The following is a 23367-nucleotide window of genomic DNA, read 5'->3' on the forward strand; positions in this document are numbered from 1 at the left end:
TGATTAGGCTACTATTGATCCTGAGATTGACATTGATGTTGTATATCGAATAGTTTTTAATACATTCGTCAACCAAATACCAAAGAAAAATTCCAGTGATCACCAGTCAGTAGGATTCATCCTCTGGGGACCATGAATGTCTGGACAAAATGTTGTGTCAATCCAATTGTGGAAATATTTCATTGTGGACCAAAGCAGTACACCACTGACTGGCTTCCATATCTCCAGGGCTGCTAGCATGCAGATAAAACAAACATATAAATCCAATCCAATCCAATCCAATTTATTTATATAGCACATATTAAAAACAGAGGGTTTGAACGGCTTTCTTCACAAGCATAGTATATAATAAAAATATAATATTAGTAGTAGATAAAGACATACAAAAAAAAAGAGGAAAATCATCAACAAAATAGCTCTCACTGACTCGGCGAGCGAAAAGGTGGTCTTCAGTCTAGGACGAGTGTGTTTGGAGTGGACGACAATTTAATTGGGGGGGGGGGTCGGGAGAACCCAGAGCCTGGGGAGAAAGCTGGTCTCCTCTCGTCTTTTTCTTAGTTTTTTAGCTACTTAGGGGAGGACTACAGCCGATCTCCCCATCTTGAGGGTGTACAGGGTGTACACCTGTCAGAGATGTACTGAGGCCAGAAATGGCAGCGCTTTAAACAAAAAAATAAACAAAAATGAACTCTAAAGTGGACAGGAAAAGTGGACAGGAAGACAGCGACAGGATGGTGTGATGTGCTGCAGGTTCCTGTCCTGTACGTTCCTAGCGAGCGCAAGCTGCACGCTGCAGACCCATGCAGCTGCTTCTTGTTTAAGCCGGCAGTGCAATACAAGTAGCTAATAAACATAGAAACAACAATGCATGAATTACGCTCCAAAATCAGAAAGCGGAAAAAACCGGTTTTGCAAAGAATGCACTTGACAGCAAAAAAAAAAAACTTGGACACAACTATTATCTGTTTATTTATATAATTATTAGCACTTTTTTAGAGCCCATGATTAGAACCCATGTTTTAGAGACCATGGGTAGGGAACCAGGGTCAATGGGCCATTCCAATTAATTTGGTCCAAAATAATTTTACTCTTATTTATCTCATCTATATGTTTAATGTTTTTCGCGGCAGGGCATGACATTAGGCCAGTCAGACAGAGAGTCAGTCAGAGCAGATGCGTTTCTTAGATTTTATATGTATATTATATTGGTGGTAGGAAAGGTGGTAGGGGGAAAAAATAGATGTTTTCTAAAAGGTAGAAGGAAAAATGAAAAATAAAAAAAATAAAATTGGGGAAAAACACAGGAGGGGTCCACAGGGCGGCGCGAAGTCGAGAAGCCTAACAGAGAAAGATCGCTGGGACAGGTGGGACCTGAACCACTCTAGCCCCAGTCCCTGATGCCCACAGTGCCTCTACACGAGAGATAAGGATGGAAATGATGGAATGATCAAAATGGTGGAAAGTAGGTGTAGCAGTAGTGAGGAGCAAGAAAGAGACAAGAGAGGAGGTCACCCAGAGTCTCAGGTGACCAGGAGGTCATTGAAGGCACGTACTTTGCAGAAGAAGAAACCCGGATTGAAACATTGTATGAAAGACAGAGGTCAAGAACAAGAACCTTTAAAACAACCCAGTGATGATGATTGATGGTGATCTAAATGTAAAAGCTCTACTATTTCCGTTTGTAGGCCTACCCGTTTTATAGTAAAACCTCATAAGTAGGAAGAGGGAAGCATTTAATCTGCAGCTCGACAAAACAGTAGTTAATCTAGTTTTGAAATGTATCCTTTTATATTCCCCTTTTGTCCCAGATGGTATTAGCTGGCTCTTACTGTCACATACCCCCGTGTTGTCTGGCAACATTTTCCCACAGAACCTCGCCCTCCGCTGTCTTCTCACAGCCTCCCTGGTGAACAAGGCCAGGACCGTGTCATGTAGGAAGAGAAAAGAGAGGCAGAAGAATGGGCGAGAGAGAGAGTACAAGGCCACATTACAAATAAACCTGGCATGCCACTTCTGATCGGGCGCTTGAAAACGACAGCTCTGAAAGCTGGGGCCCACGTTGGCTGTTGCCATGGTACTCACCTAGGAGATGGCTCCTTTCTCCCAAAAATGGTTCTGCTCCTTTACTGGGCCGTCCAGTGGAGATTAATTTGAGCGGAGCTCCTTCCTTCCTGAATCTGGTCCTGCTTTCTGTTCCTGCCAGCCCCATGTATATGCTCAAGCCTCCAAAGACACACGTAAACACACAGGACAAGGTTAAACTTAAACCTGCTCTGAACTGCTGATATCAGGATGTGTGAAAGTCCTATTTAAAGTATCACTTAAATATCAGAGAACAACTGGATCGGTAAAATCTGAGCCAACGAGGAGGCGAGGACGCAACGTGAATGCTAAGAGGGAAATAAATAGCAGGAGTGGGAGGAAAATGGACAGAGTGAGTGATGTTGGACAGGCTGAGAGAGCAAAGAGATGAAGAGATTGAACGGGCTTTTAGAGGAGGAGCGATAAAGCAACCAAGCATAACCTAGAATTAGTGACGTTGACACGGTAAAAAAGTCAGTCATTGTGTGGACTGATTGATAGACCTACATTACATTAGACAACATGAATGAAAAGGCCCCGGAGAGAAACATTAGCGAGGCCATGACAGATGGTCGGATGTAAAAGCACTCGATGCAAAACCTTTTACTCTACACAAATGCAATTATGCTATTGCTGGATAAGATTGCGGCGCATAAGTGTCGTCATACAAATGTTACTACAATGTGTCAGGAATGCGTCTACATCTGGCCTAAATCAATAATCCTTCACTCTCCCCAAACCCCCAAAATCATTGCATGCTGTGATCGCAAATCTCCCACCCCACCCCTGTGTGTATGTGTGTGTGTGTGTGTGTGTGTGTGTGTGTGCTTGTATGTATGCATAGCCCAAACAAGCATATTGTGTGTCCTGTAATCTGTGGGGTAATCTGTCTGTGTGGTGTCTGATACCACACAGGGGGTTAACAGAATGTCCTCGGAGTCTCGTGCTATGTGTGTCGTGAGCGATCCAGTATCTGAATCTAGCCCAATAATCCCCCCCCGTCCCCAAAAACCCATGTCCCCAATCTCTTCTTCGTTTAGGACTCCAGAGACACGTGGTTCTGCAGTCGCCCCATTTCAAACTCTGCCCTGCGCCAGAGCAGCTTCCACTTGGTTAGGCAATTGTGCAGAAGGGATGAAGCGGCTGCGGGTGAAAGAAAGAGACAGGCTGTGAGTTTATATAACTGGGCTCCCCCTCATATTAGTTGTCTCACAAAACTAAGAGTCTTCAGTCATGTTAGCGCTTATTTGAGGTGTTACTTAGCTCTAGCTAAATGCTAACATCAGCATGCTAGAATGCCCACAATGACAATACTAACATGCTGATGTTTGCAAAGCAATCTGGGTAACCATCTATGAACGTAGCCATGTTGGCGTAGCAAGGGAGATTGTTGTGATGACATTGCATAAATGCAGCATATACACAAAGTACAACTAAGGACAATGAGAAAGTCATTAGTTTTGCAGGTACTTGGTCATAAACTAAAGTCGGCTACTGGACACATTTAAATTTGACCTGGTGATGACAAAGGTGAAAAGGTCCTCTATCCCCCTTTCATCATGGTGTGTTAGTGGATATTTCTGCTCTGCTGATAAAAAAAAAATCCTCCCGTGTCCTTGAGAACGGCTTTAAAAACCAATATGTCACTTTCAGCATGTAGACACAATGAGTGTATGATATAGGAGGAAGGTAAATCCTTGAGCTGCCTTCACTCCACTGACCTCACCCTGACCTACCAAAGGTTAAATCCTGTTTGGAGCCATTGAGAAACCTGAGAAGCGAACAGAAAGGTCTCTCAGGCACGCTGAATGAATACAAGTGTGCTGCTGCCTATGTGGCGCTCCCTGAAGCGTTCAGATAAGACTGCTTTGTGTGTTTGTGTGAGGTCTTCTGCATGTGTCCTGTCCTCCAGATACAGAACATGCACATCTGCATATAGGTTGTTTCAAATGAACAAGGTCACATTCAGTTGACCTTTAATATCTACCCTCCTTCAGCAGTGCTTTGCTGCTTTGAACAGCCATGAGCCTGCAGGTTTTTAGTATGCTGGGCGGCCAGTGACAGGCGGAGGGTTTAAATCAACGTGACGAACACATGAGATCAGGATTATCTCACGAAACACACGACCTTCAGTTCCTCTGTGACCACATGTCACTGGTATTTGTCACTAAGTTTAGTGTGTGTACACAAAATACTTGTTCAGCTGATATTTTCCCCATAATGCATTCTCCATCGCTGTTAAATAAATTGCACTCAGGTAAAAATGGGATGTATGTCTGGAAACAAAATGCTATTTCAAATAATAATGTGTCCACTAATTCTGGACACCTGCATCCTCTCATAGTTAATACATCCTCTGATGTCATATACTCTCATCCTGACGCTCGTCACTGGAAACAGCTGCAGCAATGTCGGCCATCCTGTCATCATTCTGGTTCATTGTGTTTGAGCCGAGAAGGCTCTTAACGAGGCGACCTCCGGGTAGCGGGGGGGGGGGGGAGAGAGAAGGAAGAAAGAACATGAACAGAGACAAAACTATAGACCCCTTCACAGTGAACGTCATGGTTACATCACAGTGTTAGTTGGAGGCAAAAGGGAAGACTGGAGGCAAACACAAACAGGCTACAGTTGCACATCGAACATGTCAACTTACTGTGTTGTTGGCTGTCAGAATCCATATCACTTACATTTGAGATAAACTGTGATACAAGCGAGCTACACTATTGGTGTAGCGTTTCTGAGATGGAGAACAAAGATGTTTAGAAAAAGCTTTAGCCTGCTTTCTGTTCACCATACTCAACCGTCATGGCTGCTGCACTGAAGGCAAGAAGGCTAAACCAATAGAGACCATGACAAGGCCCCCTGTTGGGCTTATGTTCTGTCACCAGTGTAGAAATAAAGGTACGGTGGAATTAGCAAGCTAACTAGCGGACAGCTGGCTACTTAGCTCGAGATAGAACATGATACACAAAGATAATTAATTAATTAATCACACACATGAAGTACATGCTTTAACGTCACTCAGAGGAGCTACCAACACATCTGTGTTCTGCAGTTCACTCCTTGGGGAGCATAATAATGAGAAAACAATCTTTCCAGCTCAGAACTGAAAGTAGAAGCTTAAAAAAAAATTTGCTTTCTGGTATCATGGTTGTCCGAATGTATTATGTATGTGTGTATATATATATATCAATATTATATTATATTACACATACATATATGTGTAATATGTCTGTATAATGTACATTAAGGGGATAGTTCATTATTTTGGGCCTTTTTTTTTGCTAGTTGGATGATAATATCGATACTACTCTCACATGTGCAGTAAATATCTAATAATAATACAACTAAATATGTAATTGAATAGAACGCTATGAAAAGAAAATATAGTGTGTCCTGTTATGACTTTTTAAATGATTGGGCTACTGGACGAGCAAAACGATCACAATACAGTTTTACAGCAGATTTTATTTACAGTGACAACTTTTCTGAACTTTTGTATGACTTTTTTTACAAACTATAGACTAATATGACTTTGTGGACACAGATTTGTTTACACTTCTGTGTTCAAACCGAAGATCCCCACTGGTGCCAGCACTTACTGAACATTCTCAATGAGAAGTTGTTGATTCTCAGTTGTATCTAGTAACCAATTGCTAACAGGTTTTTAAAAAAGTATCATAATTTTTTTGTGCGGTATACCACACAAATATCAAAGTATCAACACAAGCTGGTGTTTTCTTACTCTGAGTTTGCCCATCATCCTTTGTTCGCCTTGAAGCTTGTCCTGCAGGCGGTTGAGCTTCTTTTGAGAGCCTTCCTGTGGTTCACCAGCTGCTCCTCTAGCGTTTTCTGGAGAACAGCGAGGCAAAAAGCAACATTACAGACTAACAATCATTCAAATATAAAAAGCATGTCTTTTGACTGTTGCATCTTCCAGCTGTGTACTGATGGGAGCATTGTTCAAGTCCATCTCTCCTCATCTTGATGTCCTAGTCTTCATCCAGACTGCCGCTCCTCCCCCAACATCTCATGTTTTTTCTTTGAGAACCAACAAAGAAGACAAATGAGCTCCTTGGGCTGTAATGTCAGCTTCAAGTTTTCTGAAGTTCTGGAGATCAGAGAAGATGATGACTGAGTGGCGTCTGAATGTCCATGTGACCAGAATGTAATCATCAAAGGTCACAAAGGGTCATTTTATACATTGATGTTGAGTAAAAAAAATGGTCTGACCATTTGAAATGGGGGCTTACATAATAATTCAAATTTATATAGCGCTTTTCTAAATACACAAAGACGCTTACATCATCACCCATAACTACATTCGAGCTCATAGGAGCTATTTAAAGAGATATAATGCAATGTGTGGCCGTCAAATAGAACTCACATGAATTAAATGAAGTCATTTTGAGACATAAGTAAACGCTCAGTCACACGGTAGGCTATAGGACAGACATGGGCAAACTACGGCCCGCGGGCCACATCCGGCCCGTTAGGCTTTTTAATCCGGCCCGCCGAACTTGTCCCGCGACTTTGTTTGTTTACTCGTGTGTGTTGGCGCGAAAAAACTCGTCAACACAAAAACCCTTCACCATGATTTGTCAATCCGTTTGTCTGTCAACATTTTGCTAAAAAAACCAACCAATGAACACTTAGTAAATCACAAGGCACCCGCCCACCACACAGGTGAGACTCATTTAGAAACAGCTGCAGTGATTTTGGCGAGCAGCGTGGAGCCTGGAGGGGCTGCAGAGCCACGAGGAGGAACACGCAGCCAGAAGAGAGCACACTGGACCTAAGAGTCTTTACTACGTTACGTGTCACGGGTGTCGTCGTCCGTCGGTCCGTGTAAACTGTGCGCGGTGACTGCTATTGTATTTTGAGGAGAGACCAGCGCGCAGCGCGCGCAGCGCAACAGCCCAGCCGCAGAGAGAGGAGGGTCTCGTGACACGATGACATGATGTTATTATAGTGAAGCCATATTGTAAATAGTCAATAGTTGTGTTCTGTTTTCTATTTCACAACATGTATATAATGTAGATTTTTTTTATTTTTATGTACAATACATATTTGTAAAAAAAAAAAATGTAATGGTCATTTTTTATTTGCACACACCCCATGAAACTTTATCTGCAATATGAAGTAATTTCTCAGTCCCATCTTTATCATTTTGGTGAATGTGTGACAGACCACATCATTTTTACTAAAAAAACGTTAATACAAAATTTGGTTTTCCTCATTTATTCATTTCAGTTTATTTGTAGAGCCCAATTTCACAAATTACAAATTTGTCTCAGTGCTTTACAATCTGTGCATTTAGACATCCCTGACCTTTGACCTCATATCGGATCAGGAACAACAGAGGAGGATCCCTCTCCAGGATGCACAGGTGCAATTACATGTATCTAGCATTGTATTCAGATATTTCACTGCTTTTGTGAACTTATGACCTTTGGTAAACCAATTTCAAACACCAAAACAGTTCGTCCACATGAGTAAAGATGTGTTTTCAGAAGAGATATGAATAATTTTTAAAAATCGAACTTCAATTGTCAGCTTTAGGGTCATATTTTCTCGAGTAAAGCGCTGTCAGTCTGTTTGTGACGTTCATACACATGATGACACCAGATGACGCAAAGATCGCCTCACTGCTGTTTCTAGTTTCTGCTGCAGGCAGGATATTTAATACAGTCTCTCAGGACAAGGTCCATTTTAATACATTGTTTTAAACCATTAGAAATTATTGAGCTTGAGTATTTCGTTGGGTAATAATTTGTTTTAGATTGTGAATAATTTGATCTTTTCTGTGAATGTTGATTACTTTATTCATCTTAACTTTTTAATTTAAATGTATAAAAAACAGAAATCTCCAGGTTTAATAAATTACATTGCGTGTCCAAATGCTCCTGGCCCAAACCCTCTGTCACATTTTCGAACCGTGGCATCAGGTCAACAAATGAAGTTTGCATAAGTCAGTCACACGGTATAGGATCTTTATTTCCTTTCAACAAGTGGAAAACATTTCATGGTGTGCAGGCCTACTCCCACTGATAAATAGTAACGGGTTGAGATAAGTAGATACACACCATCTGAAGTGTGATTTTACTCTGCACTTTTTTGCTTATGGGATGAGTGATTATATAGATTAATTTCAGCACGTTTTGCTGTATTCTCGCTGTATAAAATATTTTAGGTATGACCGTGTCCGGCCAATAAATAGTCGGCCACATAAACCCCCTTAACACTCCAGATTACATGTTGGCTTTTGTATAGCTGTTTCCCCCTGTCATTTTTATTTGTGCTAAAATAAGCTAACTGGCTTCAGCTTCCAGCTACAAATTGACTACACAGACAGGAAAGCTGACCCTATCAGGCTTTTAAAAATATAACGTTTGACCAAAACGGTGAAATGCATATTTCCAAAAATTATGATTTCTTCCACTCACAAAATGTATTATTATATATTATATTATATATATTATTGATACAACTTTTAAACATATCACCCGTCACTGGCGAATACATGTTCCTCCTTATGTACACAATCTCTGCCTGCTGATAACAAAGATAATGGAATGCAAGCATGGCACTGCCTGAGCCGGTCTGCTGAGAAAGTGAGAGCCATTAATCCCCTTAGTCGTCCTGTTTCGAGTAAAGACCCCTCCCCTCCCTTCCTCCTCTTCCTCCACCCGCTCTTACCATGCTGTCACTCTCAGACCGCACCTGTCAGATTAGTCTCACATCCTCAGCTGCCACTCTATGATACGCCTCCTTACTGCCCGGAGCCTGGATGTCATCTCGCTTTGCATGTATTTATGTATGTGAAAAGAAAGAAAAAGGGAAGGGGGGGCAGACAATGAGAGGGCAATCCCTTGCAGAGCGTTTGACTGGTCGTTGGTGCTCAGCTCATATTGCAGGAGGATGTTGCTTTTTACCATTAACGTTTAAGACTAGATTAATACCGCTAAATCACTGGTTTATTTCCAATTCCATAAAATGAGAGATGAGAGAGTGGATGTTATATCCATGGTCGGATAATATGTTATACCCATAGAAGCGTTAGCAATATCTGGTCAGAGGTGTCATGGCTGCTTTGCTCCTGATTGGCCAAGACTAAAGCACTTGGGACCCGGTGTACATTGTTCCAACATCACCATAGGTGACTTCCACTGGCTCACATGCACCATTATAAAGGCTGGATAGAAGCCCTGGTGTAAGTAGGGGGGGCTACACCATTGAAAGCCTTCCCAGTCGATGGACTGAAGCAGCTGAGGCGACACGCATGTGACGAGAGGCAGAAATAATAAGTACCACAGCAGTTTGTGGCTGTGTCAAGTAGCCAGAGATAACCGGAGTAACCCGGAAAAAGAGGCTGGATTACTTTCAAAATAAGAGCGTCAGTTTCAAGTTGCAGAAGAAGGGGTCGGGGATTTGTGAGTTGACTTTTTAAAAACAATTAGTAGACTGCAGTAAGATGGCAGCGGGTCCTGACTCAATGAATATGATGCCACTGCTCAGCAGGTGGGCCCTCCATTAAGTGCAGGGTTGCGGTCCCTGGATCGATCTGACTTCGGTCCACTTGCTGAAGTTAGCTGAACTCTAAATTTGGTCGAATGGTTTGACCAGTGCCTTGGACAACAGCGTGTTGTCTTCAGTGTGTGTCTGAGATAGTACTATAGTTTGAACAAAGGCCCCAGTCCATTAATTATTCTTTTTTTATGGGGTGAGGGGGGGGGGGGGTATTATAGCAATATATTCACTATAATACAGAACACGTAAGCTGACTTGATTTGTACTTTAAAAAGGAAAGTCATACTTATCTTAAGCACTTTATTTTGAAAGATATGCCCGGAAATAGAGTTGCAAGAGTATAACTTGACACAAAATGAGCATATTATCAATGATTTAGCGCATTCAACCCAGCAAAAACGCAACCGCTACCTGGAATTTAGCGGGAGTATGCAAACAAGTCCAAGCTGTGCGTACAGCCTGTGATACTGACATTAAGATAACGGAAAGATTCAGGAGGCGTGGGCTGGCGCGCGCGCCCCCGCGTGTGTGTGTTTAAGAGAGAAAGACCCGCTTTGCGTCCAGAGAGGATTAATCAAGGTGATCCCTCTGTCAGCCACCAATTCATTTATCGTAGAGTAAACCAGTTAAAGGGAAGGAGGACAGAGAAGTGGCGGCTCTGGTGAGCTGTCACTTTCTGTGTGTGCGCGTATGTGTGTGTGTGCGCGCGGAGGGGGATTATCAGCACGCGCGTTATGCAGAGCGCAGTTTTGGTGATGCGCTCAGTCGGGAGATGTGCAGCAAGGAGCAGTGAGCGTCAACTCGGACACTACGCGGCACATTGAGCACGGTAGCAGGAGGAGGGGATCCGGTAGGTTCGGTGGCACAGACTCTGCGCATTACAGGATTGTTATTGTGTGTTTGTATTTATGTTTGACGAATGCTCCTCTATTGGTGCAGAGTGAAAGTCAAAAATGCGCCCCGATGAACAAAGGATTTAGGTGAAAACGAACAAGAATCCCTTCCACATTCTAATCCCGAGACCCCGGTTGTGTTTCGTCCATGCACATTCTGCCTCTGAGGACAACGACCACGGGCTGAATAACCGGATTCCCCTGTTTCCAAAGCTGGAGCAAGGGGAATCGTCTGGGCTCATCGCGTACGAGTCCATGTGGCTGGAGAGAGAATACGCAAACACTGCGAGAGCCGAAATGTGACATTTTCACTCCCCCAGTCTCCCATCAAACCTGACAACTGTGCATCTGCCTTCGCTCTCGACCGGATTTGTTTACGTCGATTAAGGTACGTGCTGCTCACCATGTAGCCCATGGGGTTTTGATTCATACGAATGGGGGTTGGGGAGTGGGATCTCGTTGTGGAGATGGTGCGCGTGATACATATTCAGTGGGTAGGACTATTTTAGATGAACCCTCAGGGGATCTCGGTTTATTTGAATGCATCGAGTTGTGTTGCAACTCGGCTCTTATTGCCACTGAGGTGGAAGTTGCATCAATGACAGCCCGGGCATGTCGATGCACCAAATGCAAAGGTGTGTGAATCAGAAAGGACACGCAGTATTTCAGACGTAAATGTACATTTACCCACCGGGCATAATGCAGAAATGTACATTTACACACAGGGCTTGGCACATATGAGTTTAAAGGGCATTTGCAAAATGAGCTTAACTGAAGACATGGAGGACTTTGACCTGTGTGATATTCAAGGACTGATTGGCTGTGTACATCTTTCTCGTGAGAATGAACATGTTGGTCTCCGAGCTGTGCCTCCATTTTCAATTTACAATACACTAGTATATTTTTTCAATCACTTCTCCATTCTCTAGTTGAGAGGGGTCATTCTTTATATTTGGATCACACACCACAGTAACAATGGTCTTGCTGCTGCTCCCTCAAACAAACACACTCTTCTGGAAGCCCCCAGGGACCCTCACATGTGGCCAGTATTGTTAAGAGGGGGGGGGGGGGATTCTCCAAATGTGTGTTTGCATTAAGCTGCTCTGTAGGCCAGCTAAAACCAACGTTGTCCCCTTGGACTCTCTCTCTCTCCCCCCCCACGCTGGCCTCATACACAAAAGAAAAGGCTTGTTGTCAAACTCTGGAAAGAAAGTACGGTCATATGGCCACTTGTGTCCAATTAGACGAGGAGAGTTTGTATGGGAATGGATGCATTAATTGACTTTCTGTTGATCAATAGGTAGATGATACACGAGCCTCGAGCCTCCATCAATGCAGATTGGTGTACTCTGAAAGCTCCCGGGCCTATTTTGGAGTGTTCTGTTTTCAATCATTAATCAATATTCAACCGAGTGGATCTGTTTATTTTCAGGCCGTGCTTTCATGAGTTAGTTTGCTTCCTCATGGGGAAAGGGGAGGCTCCAGTATCTCCTTGGGGCTGATGCCATATGTAGCTTGTTTAGATGGTTGTGTTGTTGTGTGTGTGTGTGTGTCCTCTTTATGTGCACATGACACAGAACCTATAAGCTATACTTCCACACACATTGGATCTTCTCTGGTTTATCTTTTATGAGCATTTGTGCTCACGCAACCACCCACACACACACACACACACACACACACACACACACACACACACTATAGACAAAAGGTTCACTCCAATTCTTTCTTTGCACATGCGCCTGTTTATTGCTTCTCCTGCTCCTCTGGTCACATTCTCAAACCCAATCTGATCTCCCTGGGCTCCTGTGATCACCCCACCCCCCATCACTGTATCTGTAATAGAAGACGCACAGTGACGTCCCAAAGAAGCAGAACACACGACACCGGAGGTCAGTGGCTCTGTTACAGGGTGCTTTTTAAGGATAGGGATGCCTTCACATCTGACTGATCACCCCCCCCCCCCCCCACCCACCGGTGGCTGATGTAGGAAGAGGAGGGTGTAAGGCGCTGTTGATTGTTAAGTCAATTAGCATATGGTCGTTCTGTGAGCCCAGTCACATGGTAATGAGGCCTAATTAGGATGGCCGGGATTGTCTGAAGAGGCTGGGGAAAAGAATCAGAATCAGAATCAGAAACAGGTTTATTGCCAAAGAATGAATGTTTTCACAAACAAACGAGGAATTTTTTTTGGGTGGTGCAACACATTTGACACACAAACAAAAAACATCAACGGGGAGGAGGAGGAGGGAGGAGGAAGAGGAGGAGGAGGGAAGGAAGAGGAGAAGGAAAGGAGGAGAGAAGGAAGAAGAGGTGGTAGTCCTGGGGGGGGTGACAGTCAGTCAGTCCATCCGATGAGCCCGACCGCCGAAAAAAAAAAAGCTTGTGGGTGTGGGTCGTGGTGGATGATGGTGGACCCTCCCGAGGGAGGGAGGGGAGGGAGGGAGGGGAGTTCCACTGTCAGTTTGTTTGTGCCGACACCCAGAAGGACGGCGGTGAATGGACCACCCTTTTTTCAGTCTCGCCCAATATGCCTTTTTCTACTTAGCTCTGCTCCTCCTGTCATCTACGGGCCGGAAACCTGTCCTCAATATCTCCTTTTCAATATGTTAGCACACAGATACATCATGCCTTGATGTTTACCGCATTGCTCTCCCCTTTTTTTCTCTGCATCCCCTTTTTTATTCCTATTTTTATCTGCCACACAAGGGATTGGTGATGTCACTCAGGAGTTCAGTGATCACAACGACTATGTGTCCTGTCACAGTATCGTCCAGTGAAAAATAGAGAGCTATCTTTTGTGGAAGAGCATCCAGGCTAAGAGTACGTCCACAATGAGCTCTTTTTCAAATGAAGCTTCTGCAAAACTCCAGGGAAGTTAAATGTTAAATGCCAGCTTGGTGACATCAGAATCACACATGTAGAGGAAGCAGTAAGGAGACCAGCTGGACAATGTGACGCATGAATCACAGAGAAGAAGAGATATATCTGAGAAAAGCAGGTCCTCATTAGGACTCATTATCATTGCTTCCCCTTTCTGGACAATGTTTCGAGGCCCGACTCAAACGTAAAGCCATTTATTCTCAATCAAGACACAAGAGAAGGTCAAGAGAGCTTGAAACAGAAGAAACCACCAATAAAAGACGAGTCTTAGATGCCTGCAATGCCGAACCCAGTGAGCAGAGCATGCAATCGTATTCTGTAGCGCAGATGTGTTTTTAATCCAAAGTAAATCTCATATAATGAGACAGAACATCCGGCCTGGGTTAATTTAAGATGACTGATATCCAAGATCTTATGTAATCCCAGCCACTGATGTAAGATGTACATTTATGCTCCGTCCGAAAAGGAAAGGTCTGTTAGTGTTAAGACAAGACGGCGGATAAGGATGTCGGTTCTCACAGAGACCACACGTCCTGCAAATGACCTGCTCACCTCAACAGATGGACCGTGTGTTCATAGCCACACATCTACACACTCATACAGACACTTTCTCCGTTTGTAGTCTGAATAAAACAAAAGTGGGGCGAAGGAAGAAAAAAGAAAAAAAGAATTGAAGCGAGTCCTCAAACTGCAAAACTCCTCCCAATCATCACCACGGTAATTAGATAGCATCTGCTCGTGCGCTACGTCTGATAATTACAGGAGAAGGTAATTGTACAGGACGGCTTGCTAGATTCTCCCATCAAGGCCGATTCAGCCTGGAGCCGGCTTGAAGGACTGCAGTGCTGCACATTTGCACTCTCACGCCTGTATTCATGCTGTGAGTAGAAGGACTGCATGCTGCATGCTTGTCACATGCATAATATGCATAATACATGCCATCAAGCTGAATGTTATAGTTACATGTACATAGAACCAGCACAAATGGGCATCGTGCCAGCCGGTGTATGTGTGTGTGTGTGAGTGACATGTGCCGCATAAATGCATATAACCCCGCTATGTGCAGAATACAAAACTAAGATGGACCTCCGAGTGCCAGCAGGCCGCTCGGCACTGAGGAAGATGATGCCTGAGAAGCAGCAGCCATGCAGCAGAACTGGCAGGAGCTGGATCCTTATACAGTTACATAAGATACACAGCAAGAATAAAGGCAAGGGGGAGGGAGGGTGGGAAGGAGGAAGGGGCACGAGGAGGGAAGACGGAGAAGCCAAAATGGAAGGAAGAGGGGTGCGTTTGAGATTAGATGGCGGTGGCGGTGGGGGTGGAGGGGGTGACCAGAGGGAGGAAATGTGAGGAGAGGAGTTGTGTGAGGTGCATCTCTCACAGCACATATTCAAATGTAGCAGAGAGATGAGACCGCTTCGGCTGCTCTGGAGGAGAGGTGGCATTGAAATTGACAGAATAGAGGATTTTAGATGGAGGGGAGAGACATGGCTGCATGGAGCGGGAGTGACAGAGAGAGAAACATGTCTAGAAAGATGGGAGGGAGGGTGAATGGAGGATGAGACGACGGCACCGTCCTCTGTGCTGCACAAAGCGGAAGGCCAGGGGCTCTCTTTCTCTTTGCAAATGACTCATATTAGTGAGAAGCAGGGACGAGGACTCAAGTGTGTGGCATGTGTGCTGGAGGTGTGCTTTACTGTGTGGCCTGCATGATTGCAGGAGCATTGGTGATTGTGATTGTACGTGTGTGTGTGTGTGTGTGTGTGTGTCTGTGTGTCCCTCTGTGTGCATCCTTCAGCTCACCAGTCTGCCAAGTACCACTCAAAAAGCAGCCAGAGCAACCATTTGCAAGAGGGAGTGTCTGAGTGAGAGGGCGAATGAATGAACAAGTGGTCACAAGCTTGCGTCTCTTGTCTGGACGCTGTGGTTTCTCAGGCGTCGTCATTAGGAAGTGTGACAAAGGAGACAAAAAGGAAAGTACAAAAAAGAAAAGGCAGGGGAGGAGCAGGCTAGTTGAGGATCCCGAGTGTTTCAGTGAACAATGAGTTCACATTGAACCTTTCCCTCTATTTCTGTCATTTGGAGATGTGGCGTAACCATGGTAATCACATGAAAAACAACATGATGACGAGAAAAAAAGCACGTGTTTATCAGGAGTTTGTCTGTTCTTGTGCAACTTGCTCAGTTAGGCATGTCAGTGTGTAAAACACTCCAGCACTGTGTTTTCTTTTGTGTGTTTTGGTGACTCATCCATTTTTTTTTAGCTTAGATTTGATTGATGCCAATGAGGACCAATAATAACCTGCGGCAGTGAGCCGCTGCAACAAGGCAGTAAGGACAGGAAACAGCAGGCTGAAATAACGACAGGAAACACGCTCCAAATTCTTCATTTTTGGAATTTGAAGGCTGTAAACCTCTGAAGGTAGATGAAAAAACTCTAAACAAATGAATATGCACAAACACACACACCTCCACTGTTATGCCCTAGCGAGTCTCAGAAATAAATAATGATATTTCACAAGTTGTAAACAATCGCTGCATTAAAACCGTACTTTTTTCTCGAGACAGAAGTCAAAGCATATTAATTAACTCAACAGCTATCGACACGGCGCCGGCTGCAAACAGTGCCAGCAGCACGAACAGTGCAATCAATGGGAAGCATGCTGATGGAGCTAACAGTGTTAGCCTGAGGGGGAACCGGAGGGTGGGCGCTTGGCTGCAGCGATGGCGACCTCGGTTGAGACCGCGTTAGTTGCAACAGTTGTGCGAGCACAGTGCAGAAAAGGGGCCGCCAGCTCGCAGATGGGGCCCTGAAAGAGAAGCTCGACCGGCCAGCGATGCCAACGAAGCACAGAGAAGGCTTTCAACATTGAATTTAACACCTTTGAGTACAAGATGTTTGCTCACGTACAGTACGGTATAGTAAATGGACTTCACAACATTCCACCACTGGAGAAAAAGTCAGACGTAGTCAAGTGACAGGTCATTTCATCAAAAGCAGGTCTGTTCAGTGTATGTTCGCTGCAAATCAACCAGTCGTCCTCCCTCTTCTGTCCTTATTTTCCTTTCTCGCTCTCTGACCCATTTAATAAGTTATATGCTGGAAGGGATGTGTGTGACCTGTAGCCCAGGCTGGTGTGTATTTAAATCACCACTCCCCCGTGACGGCTCGAGCATGTGCTGTAACTCTCTTACTTACTGGCATGGAGAAAGAGCATGAAGCCAGGCATATCCAGAATCCTTTATGTGGTATGTAAATATTGTGGTTCGGTCTATTTGTGGACCCCGGGAGATTTCTTTTTACGTCAAAAACTACAGGCCGAAATAAACAATCTAAAGTGTAGGAGCGGCGAGAAAAGTGCGTGTGTGTTCTTTGTACGAGCCGATTGTTTGACACACTAATGTATGAGCCAGCTTGGAAAGAATTTTCCGAAAGCTTAGCGATGAAGTGGAGAGACAGTTGACAGTTACCCCGCAGAATGATACCTTGTAAGTCTGTGTGTGTGTGTGTGTGTGTGTGTGTGTGCTGCTTCGTGGAGGCTTTAAATACAGATCAACCTTTCAGAAACACACAGCTTGTCAGGTGGAATGACAGCGCCGATCATCCCAGCAAAGACCTCAATGAAACGAAAGAATACGTATTCATGTGTATGTGCATGCGCAGCTGTCTGGCAGCTGTGTTAGAATAAAGGAATAAGTAGCGTGAGACGGCATTGATTTCCCTCACCAAGTGATGCTGCACTTGAGTGTTTGTACTTGTGCTCCAGGTGCTGTGTATTTGTGTGCAGTGCATTATGCATTGTCTCACGGCTTGCTCGACGCCCTGAGATGCCTGATAGTGGGCAGAACTGCTTCTACGCACTGCTTTCTCTCCCCCATACAAAATATGCATGATGCTGCAGCTTTCCTGTCAGTGCTCCGGCAGCACTGGACAAGCCTGGACAAATTATTCACCGTCGCGGCTCTGATTCTGACCTCACTTCTCTGGGGATGAACTGAAGACAGCTTATCTCGGCCTTTTCTCGTTGTTTAGATATTTTCCTGGCATAGTGTCGTTTATTTAAAGGAAAAATGTACCTTGACGCCTTTAAAAGAGAGCACGGCTATAGGCTACAATTGGTGAAACGGGATATGTGTGTTTTGTGTGTTTGGAAAGGTTGCAGTCAGTCACCCCGCATGAACTACTGCCCTTTATTCCTCTCTAAAACACAGCAGTGGCTAATTGTCTGAATTGTCACTCGCAGGCGGATGATTACTGTGGGAACGACTGCTCGGCTGACCGGAATGACTCTCTTTCTCTCTCCATTCTCTGTCTTTGCTTCTTCATCTATCTCTGTCTTCTGATCGGCTGATCTCTCAGAGATGGCGTCCCTCCCGCTCCTGGTCCTGCTGCTGCTGACGGTTGCTCGTGGTGCCACCGGTCAAGACTCGGAGAACTCCGAGGCTCTCCCGAGAGGCTGCGGCTGGGGCTTTGTGCGTCCCTACACGCTCCTCTGTGACCTGGACTCCATCTGGGGTGTGGCGGTCGAGTCAGTGGCTGCCGGCGGGGTGCTGACTGCCCTCTTGCTGGCCCTCATCCTGCTGTGCCGCTTCCACCACATCAGTGAGGCCGAGAAGCGCAGCGGCGTGGGACCCATCCTGCTGCTGCTCCTCGGCGTCCTCGGCTTGTTCGGCCTGAGCTTCGCTTACCTGATCGAGCAGGACGAGTCTCTATGTTTGCTCCGCAGGGCCCTGTGGGGTCTCCTGTTTGCCGTCTGCTTCTCCTGCTTGTTGGTGCAGGGCGTCCGCCTGCGACGGATTGGCCTCGAGCGGCGGAGCCCTGGCGGCTGCGCCCTGACGGGCCTCGCGCTGGGTTTGAGCGCCGTGCAGGGCATCATCGCTGCCGAGTGGCTTCTTCTCACCGTGCTGAGGGAGGGACGAGCCGCCTGTCAGTACCTGCCACTGGACTTTTCACTAGCCTGCAGTTACGTGCTGGTCCTCCTCCTAGCCGCGCTGACTGCCGCCTGCCTGGCCCTGTGTGGGAAGACCCATCTGTGGCGCTGCAATGCCATCTGGCTGCTGGTGACCTGCCTGCTGTCGCTGCTCCTGTGGGTGGCCTGGGTGGGCTTCTACCTGTACGGCAACGCCTGGTTCGGGAGGTCCCCAGAATGGAATGACCCGGCACTGGCCATTGCTTTAGTAGCTCAGGGTTGGCTGCTGCTGATCTTCCACGCCATTCCCGAATCCCACATCTGCCTGAGACCCCCTCCACAGCCAACTGCCCCAGATTACTTTGACACCTCCCAGAACTCGACACGGCTGAGGGAGACCAGCTTTGATGAAGACATCCCTCTCTCTCACAGGCAGTTTGTGGAGAACCAGGGCTACGAATACAACGACGAGAACACTGCAGGTACAATCCAATGATTTAGAGCAGGAAGTTAGATGTAGGTCGAAGTGAGTAATGGAACGCCAGGAAATATTTGCATGCGTGGGTAAAAATAAGTCCAGGAGTAAATGCAGGGTTACACAGCAAGTGTGTCTTTCTTCAAGTTAGCTGTGGTGAGTCAGTCAGTAATCTCTGGTCGCCTCTCTGTGTGTTCAATACAAGGCGTGAGGACCGCCGCCGGTGCCGGGCAACAGAAAAGCAACACCGCCCCCAGGCCCAGTGCTCCTTTCCGCAGCAACGTCTACCAACCCACCGAGATGACCATGATCCTGAACGGGGGAGCGGTGAGTACATCCTCCCAGTCACAGGTACATGCCGCTTACACGCCGCTCTCATTCGACCACGCCGACAAGACTGCATGCACACGTGTGCGTTCCGGACCGCACGTCATTGCACAGGAATGAGGGAGAGGTGTGAGTATGTGTATATGTGTGTGTGTGTGTGTGTGTGTGTGTGTGCATTATCAGTTTGCTGGAAGTATGGTCATGTGCCTGTGTGCGTCGTATTTTGTGGGCACACGCATGGATGGTTGTCACCAGTGGTCACTCCTCTGACATGGAGTTTGTGAGAGAGCTTCCATGTGCTCCTGTGTGTGTAAATAAGCCGCGATGCTATCTGTCCACTGAAGGATGCGACCGTCTGCCGGCCTGTCACGCCCTTTGCTGTGCAAGATGAATGCGCGAGATGAATGTGAGATATTTCAAAGATGAAAGCACATAATTAAATAGAAGGAAGTGTAGGATGCAAGTGCAACAGGGATAAAGGTCTGCGTGTGTACGATGGAGTGAACTGAATAGTTGCTTACCTTTATTCACGTCATTGCGGAGGGTTAAATGAGCAGATTGATATCGCTGTCTTGTCCGTACAATAAATTAGCACTGTCCAAAAGTAACAACAAAAGCTTATCGCCCGCAATTTCACACATTGGTATTGTGCAAACAAGTGAGGTATTAAATCAGCGAGTTTCGAGGATGCTGCTCTGTAGATTTAGACATGGTCAGATTTACTGTTTCCACTCTTTGTGCTCCTCTCCCTGAGAGTGGTATCAATCTTCTCATCTAACTCTTGGCAAAAAAAAGCGAATAAGCTTAGTTCGGTAAATATCCAACGCTGGCTTTAAAAGGAATGGAGGGCATAAAGGATGAATTGAAAATGGTCAGATTTGATGCAGCTACCGTATGCATGTGTGTGTGTAAAGATGCATGTGTGAGTATTGATGGTATCAACATTGTTCCATCATTTACAAACTGATGTGTTCCTTCTACAGGTGCCCTCTGCCCCTCCAACCTACACAGGGAGGCAGCTGTGGTGAGTGAGAGGATTGTAAAGAAGATGTGCGGTCGAAAATGAAGCGGAGGAAGGAGAGAGTGAGGAACGAGGGGTCCGGAGCGAGAGGCCCGTCTGGTTGAATTGGACTTAAAACATGGATGCCAACTGTGCTGTTTCACTCTGTATAAAGAGACTGTGTGCCAATCAACTATTGTTTGAGTGTGTGTGAGTCTGAGAGAGAGAGTAGGGCATGGAGGACAGAGCTAAAGCTCTTCTAGCACACACTTCTCTATAGAAGGGTTAAAAAACTCGAAACGTGAGCAGCAAAACACATGCCGACTCAGATCTGAAAAACATCAACACGCAGTATACTTTTCCATTTTGTTTGATTTGCTCCCCTGAGACTATTCAGCACTGTAAGCATCTTTGAAAAACTGTGAAATCTGTCGCCTTTACCGGCTCCTCGCTTTAGGATGTCTTTTCTGCCACTCTTCACAATGCTGACTCTCGCGGAAACATTTGGCTCCGTCCTCCATCCACAGTGTAAAGACAGAGCACACGGGCAACTGTACAGCTCAAGCACCGCCCGTCTAAAATAATCACACCTCTGTGGGTGTGTATGTACAGAATATGAGAGTGTGTGTATTCCCAACATCTCATCTCCACCACTCCAATAAACCTTCCCCTCTGCGAACACCTCTTCTTCCTCCCTCCCCATCTCTTTTTCCGGTTTCACGGCACACAGTCTGTGAATATAAAACATCACTCCTGCCCCGTCCTCACACCTGCATGGACACTTTGCAAAAATGTGAAACAAAACTGAATCCCGAACTGGAGGTCGGAAAAAGTTCCCAATGGCCGCGCACGGGCCGTAAAAGCGGCCTGGAGCACCTGAACAGAAGGATTGCAAGCTGCTAATGAAGTGCTGTTGGATACGCTGGAGCAGAGTGGATTCTGATTGGACGTCGAGGGCATCAGTCGTCGTCGGTGGGGAGGCACCTCTTCATCTAGGTCAACTGCTCTCCCACATCTCTGGTGCCTACTGGCGTTTTGAACCAGCCAGTAGAAACTGTCACTTTATATCAGCAGGAAACGGAGCGAGGAAATGACACGTTCTCCTGCACTTAGCTCTCCTATCTGTGTTCATGTGTGCGCTCGTGTGATTTTATGAGTGACGGGAAAAAATACAAAAGTCAAGGTTGCTTTCTGGTGCTAAATATCCCTCCACACAACTTCCTAGTGTGGCGCAGAACTACAAGAACAAGGCTGATGCAGTCTGTGAGTGACAGGCTATGGATAGAGCTGTGGCGGGTGTGGAGATATCCTAGAGCCTGAGGAAGATCAGATATACAGTGCAAGGTAGAACGAGGGAGATCAAATGTTAGAGGGGGAAGAAGGGCATGGGAGCGAGGAGGAAGGAGACAGCGAGTGACGGGCCGAGAGGAGTCCACGCGACACTGAGATCTGTGTGAGGAGACGTCTCCCTGGCCTGTGTGATGTGTGGGCGGCCGTGCTGCTCTGATGGGTGTGTTCTTCATCTGGTGAAGCGTGTGTGTCTCCTTCCTCCTCCTCCTCCTCTTCTTCCTCTTCCCTGTGGTCGGCTATAGATCAAGTGTAGCCGCGTGCCAAGAAGGACTCTTGTTTCACTGGACTCTCCGTTTCACGCCCTTTCCCTTCACCACGACACCAGCTCTCTCTCTTCACCAGAGAAGCTGTGTACATAGTAGTGCTGTAAAGCTTTGCTTTCTTGTTCACTTTTTTTAACTGTAGCCTGAGTTTAGACACCGGTGTCATATGACCCACTGGTGAACTGACTACTGCAAACTGTTTTTGTCTGGGTATTTTTTTTAACTGGTTTGCTTTGTTGTTCATACATTTGGGTATTGTTACAATATACTGTGATTTCTCTCTCGCTGGTGTCTTATCGTTTTCAAACTAGCATTCTTGGAAATGTTTTGCCAACACTAGATATGCTTTTGGATTCATGTTCAAATGATAAGTTCTCATTCACAGGGATCTACTCGAGTTGTACTTCCGGTTCTCTCTTTGCTGTTACGGGGACACAAACCATCGATCACAAACTATTATGATGAATATTGTTGGGCCCTTAATGCAGTAAACAATGACTTATTCTTCAATACTTACGGGATGATTATTGAATAATAAATTAGAGCAGGCAGGGCTGAAGGGACTTAAATCCCTCACCAACAGTAATTTTGATGAACAATGGTTTTACATCAACCATCAACGAAGAAAAGCCAAAGGGTCCCTCCCCCCCCCTCCCCCTCCCCTCGACTGCTGCTGTACATTCATGTTATTCTAAAATAGGACTGGTTCCAGCAGGCCGTCTCGAGGCCCAAACAGAGCGTCCTGCTGGAGCGCCACGCTCCATGTGGGTCGACCCTGCTCCGAAACAGGAGCTGTGTTAGTCATAAAGAGGAACGGTCCTCAGGGGTTTGGATGGTCAGCGGTGACGAGATAAAACTCAAGCACTTGGGGCGCAGGAGGCAGGTTTCAGTTCTTGCAATGTTTTCACTCAATGTGGAGTACAAAAAAATAATAATAACGTGACTTTGTAGATTTTGCACTTGTCGACTACCTATCTGTGCATGCTTATCACCATTTCTACATGTAAGACCTTTCTCAGATGTACTTTTGAATACTATCTATTTATGTAAAAGGTCATGTGACTGCAATCAGAATTCCCATGTATATCAGATGACACACTTAATGTCTGTGCTTTCTCAAACACAAAAAGAGAGCTGGCTCTTGAGAAGCGAAAGGATTAAAGTCAGGGAAAAAAGGTCAAAAATAGTACGTTTCCCCTAAAAGGAACAACGTGCCATAATCACTGGACCTAATAATAACTTCCACTGTTAGTTTAAAGACTCGTGGGGAAGAAAAAAAAGAATTTTCGAACTGATATTGTGTTGAAAATCAGATAGACTGTGGTGATATTTGCACAATACTTCTCTATGTTAAGTTTGTCATCCCTGGGCAGCCCACTGAACCTCCACCCTCCCTGGGTGGGTCATGTCCTTGCCCATCCTCTCTGGTTCATCTTGCCTTCAGACTGTTCCAACGGGTCAGCTGACGGGGGTGATATTGGTTTTCACAGCTGTGACTGTGCAGTGACACAGCATGCCTATGTATAGAACTTGATTCCCCTGATTAGAAGAAGAAAAACAAACGGTGAACTCATGTTTCTGTAACTGAATCAGGAAAGAAAATAAGTACAATAAAGTGTCATGTTTGTAGTTAACTCCAAATTGGACGTGG

General features: G+C 45.6%; 1 protein-coding gene across 7 annotated transcripts; it reads left to right on the top strand.

The window, feature by feature from the left end:
* Positions 1–10219: 10219 nt before the first annotated feature.
* gprc5ba (G protein-coupled receptor, class C, group 5, member Ba) lies at positions 10220–23357 on the top strand. 7 transcript variants are annotated; one of them, XM_056407256.1, is made up of 5 exons: positions 10220–10462; positions 10552–10893; positions 17752–18783; positions 18982–19103; positions 20087–23357. In XM_056407256.1, the coding sequence occupies exons 3-5, from the start codon at positions 17754–17756 to the stop codon at positions 20129–20131; spliced, it is 1197 nt and encodes a 398-aa protein (XP_056263231.1). In that variant the 5' UTR covers positions 10220–10462; positions 10552–10893; positions 17752–17753; the 3' UTR covers positions 20132–23357. The 7 variants fall into 7 exon arrangements, with proteins under 7 accessions (XP_056263231.1, XP_056263232.1, XP_056263233.1 ...); XM_056407257.1 differs by having other exon boundaries at positions 10674–10893; XM_056407258.1 differs by having other exon boundaries at positions 10719–10893.
* Positions 23358–23367: the final 10 nt, after the last annotated feature.

Source organism: Pseudoliparis swirei, chromosome 23, assembly GCF_029220125.1.
Source record: "Pseudoliparis swirei isolate HS2019 ecotype Mariana Trench chromosome 23, NWPU_hadal_v1, whole genome shotgun sequence".
Classification (NCBI taxonomy): domain Eukaryota; kingdom Metazoa; phylum Chordata; class Actinopteri; order Perciformes; family Liparidae; genus Pseudoliparis; species Pseudoliparis swirei.

Bases quoted from the DNA above. Each gene is read 5' to 3' on its own strand.
- gprc5ba (XM_056407255.1), top strand. From the start codon at position 16,595: ATGGAGAAAGAGCATGAAGCCAGGCATATCCAGAATCCTTTATGTG. The intron at 18,784-18,981 runs GTACAATCCAAT...GTTCAATACAAG, and splicing joins CAACGACGAGAACACTGCAG to GCGTGAGGACCGCCGCCGGT. The intron at 19,104-20,086 runs GTGAGTACATCC...TTCCTTCTACAG, and splicing joins TGATCCTGAACGGGGGAGCG to GTGCCCTCTGCCCCTCCAAC.